Source organism: Aedes albopictus, chromosome 2, assembly GCF_035046485.1.
Source record: "Aedes albopictus strain Foshan chromosome 2, AalbF5, whole genome shotgun sequence".
Classification (NCBI taxonomy): domain Eukaryota; kingdom Metazoa; phylum Arthropoda; class Insecta; order Diptera; family Culicidae; genus Aedes; species Aedes albopictus.
In genome coordinates, this window is record NC_085137.1 from 152582098 (window position 1) to 152588326 (window position 6229).

General features: G+C 44.3%; 1 protein-coding gene across 2 annotated transcripts; it reads right to left on the reverse strand.

Annotated features, from left to right (window-relative positions):
• Positions 1-373: 373 nt before the first annotated feature.
• LOC134287765 (uncharacterized) lies at positions 374-4676 on the reverse strand. 2 transcript variants are annotated; one of them, XM_062850618.1, is made up of 3 exons: positions 4283-4676; positions 4149-4216; positions 374-4088 (listed from the first exon to the last, which is right to left on the reverse strand). In XM_062850618.1, the coding sequence occupies exon 3, from the start codon at positions 2630-2632 to the stop codon at positions 443-445; it is 2190 nt and encodes a 729-aa protein (XP_062706602.1). In that variant the 5' UTR covers positions 2633-4088; positions 4149-4216; positions 4283-4676; the 3' UTR covers positions 374-442. The 2 variants fall into 2 exon arrangements, with proteins under 2 accessions (XP_062706602.1, XP_062706601.1); XM_062850617.1 differs by having other exon boundaries at positions 374-4216.
• Positions 4677-6229: the final 1553 nt, after the last annotated feature.

Below are 6229 nucleotides of genomic sequence, written 5' to 3' on the forward strand. Positions count from 1 at the left end.
GGGTTATTCGACTCCTCCGAAGACGGCTGAGCCACCAATTGAAAATTAAAGGCCGTTAAGAAATCTATTCCTAGAATCAGAGTCTTGCAGATTTCCGGGACCACGAGAGTAGGAATTACTTTCGTGACCTCTTGATATCTGTATGGGATGTTTACGTATCCCAAACAGGTGTAGGGAGTCCGATCCGCTGTAAAAATCTTCAAGTCGCATTGCTGAACCTTTAATCCAAGCCGTTTGATGAGATTCGGCGAGCTTATAATTGACACGCTGGCTCCGGTGTCTGCGAGCCCTTCAACTTGTGTGTCGAGGATCGAAACAATTAGGTGGGGACAACATCGAAAGCTGGTCTTTATCAGGAAGGTTTGATTGAATCTGGAAAACGGGGGATGGGGAACCTTTTTGTCCGATTGGGCAGGAGTTCGGTTCCCAAAAATCTCCTCCTTTAATCGTTTTTTGGTTTGGACTCGAACGCAGTCCGCAGATCATGCTGCTGTGGGCATCTGAACGCAGTCGTATCAGGATGACCACACATGTGACAGAAGATACCTTTCTTTTGATCGCATTCTCTCCACAGATGTCCGGATTTTCTGCAATTCCAGCAAAGAGATTGGATTCGGTCATTGGTTGCCCGAATATTCGACGTTGATGGGTCCTTGGGATTCCTACGCGCCTGCAGCGCAGCTACCTCCAGTTCATCGGTCAGGTCCTCGGCGTCCGCGGCTTCTTTCTCATCCACGAAGATCTCATTGACCAACGGTGTTTTAGTTGGACCACGAGGATGATACAAGTTTCCCTCCAACGCGTCAAATCTGTAGCACAGTTGCGCCAAGTGTTCCAATGACGAAATTTCCTCTAATGCTAGTCGCCGTTTGTAGGACATCTTCATGTTCTCTACCACAATGTCGAATTTCTCCTCGTCGGAAATCCTTTTGTTCATCCGCTGAGACAGATTTTCAATGTCCGTGAGGAACGCACTGAACAGCTCGTTAGGACGTTGTTTTCGATTTCGTAGATCCTCCCGAATAAATCGATCCCTATTCGGGTTGTCATACCTCATGCGCAAGTAATACAACAAGGTATCCCAGGAATTGAACTTAGGCTCGTAGGCAGAATACCAGACATAAGCGTCTTCTTTGAAGAGGAGGTGTGCATGGGTCCTCAACTCTTCCTTGGAAATTTGATACGAACGACTCAAAAGTTCAATTTGTCGCAAAAAGTCAATCACTGGAGTCGGATTTGCGTCACCCGCAAACTTGGGCCATTTTTCCATAATGTTGCAAGTTTGGTGTGGCAGTCTACCCCGTCTCATCTGGTATTGGGTTCCTTCCTCATTTATCGGTTGAACATTTGGTGAAGCATTCAAAGGGTAATTCATACGCAAACGGGGTTCTGGGAGTTGATCTCGAGCCGTTGGTCCAACGGGAGATCTAGGATATCCCGGATTTACAAAACTGGGCCACGAGTTTCGTAGAACCTCCCTGAACGCTTGAGGGGTCTCGTCATTTATTGAACTTCCCCTATTTTCAGGCTGTACACCAGACATATCCGTGATTCGCATCTGCAAGGGTGCTGGCAACCTAGGTGGATCCTGAGAGCTAACCTGAGCTCTATCAGCAGTTCGTGACACACCAGGAACTCCGGTGTCACGTAATCCTATCTCTCCGATTTCTTGGGCCAAGTGGTTCATAGTCGTGTCTGGAACAATGGGACGATTCGGATGGCCAGTCAAGAGTTGACGAACGTAAGTCTGCACATAGTTTTGAATTTCCGACACGTGTACATAGTTCTGCAACGTTTCCCTCTCATTTCCAGGTTCTTGACGACAGGTTTGGGCGGTTTCTTCCGTTCGCCCCGGAATGTACTGCGTAGAGACACCACTTTCCCCGTTGGATACACGAAAAGCTCCACTCTGGAATGCAGTAGCATCGGTTTGAACCGCACCTAACATTCGGTGACCTTGGTTTGAAGATAACGGCTGAGAGTCGAACGTAGACCGCGACATTGTCGGCCCTCCATTGGTAGTCGGGATTCCCGAAGAAAAAATCGGCTGCACTGTGGAATTTAGTAGCGGAACAGCGTCGTCTCGAGGCAGCAAAAACGATCCATTCAGCGTCTGGTTTCGCGGTTCGCGTAGACCAGTGTCACCTGCAGGGCCTTGTGTTTCCGGATGATCGCCATTCCAAAATGGATTGGTACTATTCTGCCGTGTGGTCGCCGCTCTCGGACCGGAAAATCCTGTCAAATCCACCGGCAACATCTGCGAGGTCTCGGGATGACCCTCTTCCACTCTCTCCAACCTGGTACTGGACGGAACTCCACGGAAAGGAAGTGGAAATCCTTCCATCGAAAGCTGCATTCTTGCTGCGCGGTCCAATTCAGTCTGCAGGTTATTCTGCGCTGGAAAGCGACTGTCCAAAGACAACCGGTCGGGACCCGATCGGCCATCGGAAGCACCCATCATCATTTGGTCTGCCCATAGGATCCGCGGCGTGCGAGAGGGGTTCAATCCACCAACTGCACCCTCCAACGAATCGGCATAATCCGAACCCGGTGGTGTGACCAGCGTTCTTTGCGAATTCGTGGTACGGTTTACATTCGCAAGGTCATCTAGGCGGTAGTTCGCATTAGCCATTATGCTTCACGTAGAGTGCAAAATCAAATTCACTTCAAATTGCACTTAAATATCACTTCACTTATACAAACTAAGAAAAATAGTAGGACAAAGACACACGAAATAGAAAAGAATATGCAAAAAAAACGATTGTTCTTCAAAAATACCGAATTCAATGAAAACTATAACCGAAACTAAACTAAAACGAATTCACCGATTTCCGAAACTGTAATCCTAACTTACTACTAGATTTGCTCAACGAATTCCAACAACTTTTAATCCTAGGTTAAATTCCGATTTGATTCAAATTCAATTCAACAAACTCTATGATACTACAAAATTTCAAACTAAATCAAATATTTACAAAAATTCCAAAAACGTCAAGGCACTATTATCAGGCCCCACGTTGGGCGCCAAAATGTAACGCTCCGTTCTATTTCAAAGCAAACGGCTTATGCGCCACCTCCAAAAGAAGGACCGTTACTCAGTCAAATTTGCCCGGGAAGAGACTGCCTTCTCAGGGCAGGTAACTCAGTTCACTAGAATCGAATGTTCACTTTTGAACCCAAACGTCGTAGGCAATCAAACAAACCTATCCAGACTCATTTCAATAATAAACTACGAAAAAAAAAACTAAGAAAACCTTCAATGATCCGTCAAAAGTGGAATTGTCGAGCTAAATTAAACTTAAAACAATTTATTTGGAAAATTAATCTTTATTGCGTGACGCGACTAAAATAGTGGAATACTAATCTAAACTAGAAGTAATTTGTTCGATTAATTCAAAGGTCGAACGCGAAACAATTTCAACTAAATTTATCGAGCAAAATTTAGTGTGGATTTATTTTAGAAATCTTGAATCCAGGCGATAATTTATTAAATTCAAGCAAACCTATTCCCTAGGGTGACGTCACGCTTGATTAACTTTTAGGCTCTAATAGTTTCAACAAAAAGTGAGCTAATTGATCAGATCTGACCTTTTTCTTCCTTGATCCAGCGTCGGAAGTCCGCAAAACAGGCTGTAGTCGACCTCGATCTCACCAACCGCAAAATACAACACCTCGTTGATCGTCACCAACGAGTATCGGTGTCGGGCTCTAACTCGTCCACTCTATGCGCACGTGCCTCGCGCGCCGGCGTCGGGGTAGATGCGTTCCCGGTGTGTGTGGAGTGAATGGCCGTTGGATTATGTTGCGTGGGCCTACGCCGAGCGACTTATTGACGGGCGATGACACTATGGCTTGGGTGTGATGTTGCACGACACACTCGAGTCCGACGAATGGCTAACGTTAGGTTTCAGAGCCGCCGACAGCACTGCGCTTCAGTCGAGGGACCGGCAGATGTCCTCACTGCCTTTGGAAGCGACGAATGATCCACTCACGACTCAATTCGAATCAGGGCCAAACTTTCGATCAGCTTCTACTCCGGACTAAGTCCACCCCGGACTAAGTGCCCACGTTGCTTGGGCACGATTGTCCTGTGCAACGCGGATTAAATCACTTAATTGCTCACTGAATGGTTTGGTATTTAGGCTTACCTGAATTTATTCAATTACTAAATTCACTATTTATTTGTTCTTTGCCAACACTATTTCGACAAATTTAGCTGTTACAGAAGACACAAATTCAAATTAAATATTTTAAAAACACTAAGAAACGCGCGGAGACTTACTTCGAGTTTAGAAATATCCAAAGCACAGTTAATTATTCACTTGGCAAATGATACTATTCACTCCAAAAAATTGGTCTATTCGCTACAAAGCACTCCACTAATCTGATGAGGGATACGCGCGATAAATTGTTAACAGCCTAAATTCAACTGCGCAATATCCTCCGATTGGCAGATCAAAGAGAGTGTAATTTTCCATTGGCTTTTTATTTAGATACTAGGAATTTTCCACTGGTAGATTTATTGGACTCTCTACGACGCAATATATTTGAATTTGAAATATTTCCGTTTAATGATTCTATTCGTTCCTAGGTGGCGCATGGGAAATTTCTTTAGTGCAATCTTGCACCTTACTGACAGCATCTAAATCGAGCTGTTGCCAGCATAGGCAAACGGTTGGATTGAAATGCATTTTCAAAGCGGTTATATATGATGCGACCATATTATATCGTTACAACCTTTGGAGAAATTCCTAGTAGAATTTCTTGCAAAATATCTGGAAGAGTTTTCGAAGAATTCCCAAAGAAAAACTCCTGGAAGAAATTATGGCAATATTTCTGAAGTAATTCATTCAGAAATGTTTGAAGAAATGAAAGAATTCATTCATGTACTTATGTAACAATCCTTGGATGAATTTTCTAAATATTGAATCCCTTGAGGAATCCCAGGCGGAGACAATTTTTTTTTAAGAAATTCATGGACAGGTCCAACGCATGGATTTGGATAAAAATCCAACTTCGCTAGTCGAAATTCCGATTTTCAACTAAATTGAGAATAATACATGGAAGGGTTTACCTGGTTTGGGGGCGTACCAGAAAAACGGGCGCTGAAATTGAGAAACCTTGAGTAACCAGCTCTGATTTACCATGACAGCACTGAGCAGCAGATTCTCAAAAAAATTCAGGAATTCAATTAGCAAGATCCATCGACCATTTATTGATTTCAAGGCGGCGAATGATTCAGTGAAAAGAAACTAGTTATGGCAGATTATGATCGAACATGGTTTTTCGGTGGCTGCTTCGTGGCACGCAGGATGGGTCGAAACCAAGTGTACACGCAGAACACGCGATCGCATATGTTCCAGAACTTCACGGACGATATCGACATCTTCGGGATCGACCATTGAGCCGTGGAAAAGGCGTTCATACCTTTTTGGAGGGAGACTGTGAGGATGGGATTTACGATTAACACCGCAAAGATCAAGTACATGATTGTTATGGGCCAACACTGATTATGGCTGGACCATGGTATTGGTGACGAAGAGGTGCTCTGTGGTGAAAAGTTAAATCTTGTGGACGAGTTCGTTTATCTTGGTACTCTAATTATGTTACCTGCGAGGTGAGAAGATAGATTTCGATTGCGGATCGGGCCTTTTTGTGTCTGCGAAACCAGCTGAGGTCCCGTAGGCAGCAAACGAAGACAACACTCGTGTTGTACAAAACTCTGACATTTCCGGTCGCATCATACGGCCATGAATCGTGAACGTTGAAAAAAGTTAGTCAGACTCAGAAAGCCTTGAAGTCTTCGAAAGTAAAGTGCTGCGAACAATATTCGGCAGTAAATTGGAGGACTGGTGTCGCATGATCTCACGTCTTTTTTTATGCGGTTTCTATTTACGCGGCCACGTAAATGAAAACTCCATGCATTTTTTCATCGTCTTCTTTTTGTATGATCCGTCGAGAAATAGTGACGCGGTTTTTAAATTTTGAACTGATTTTTTACCTTAATTCCAAAAGCTAGACTTTGCAAATACTGGCGTGAGTGAGAAATGGACAAATTGTGGTGAAATCAGTGAAAGCGTTACTCGTCCTGTCGCTGAGACTCGAACTCACGACTCCTAGTCACTTGACAGGCGCGTAGCCGCTACGTCACGAGAAGACTCGAAGACTCATATTGTATATGTAAAGCCTAGGCGGGAGCGTATTGTTTTCAATGTGTTGGAAGTGCACA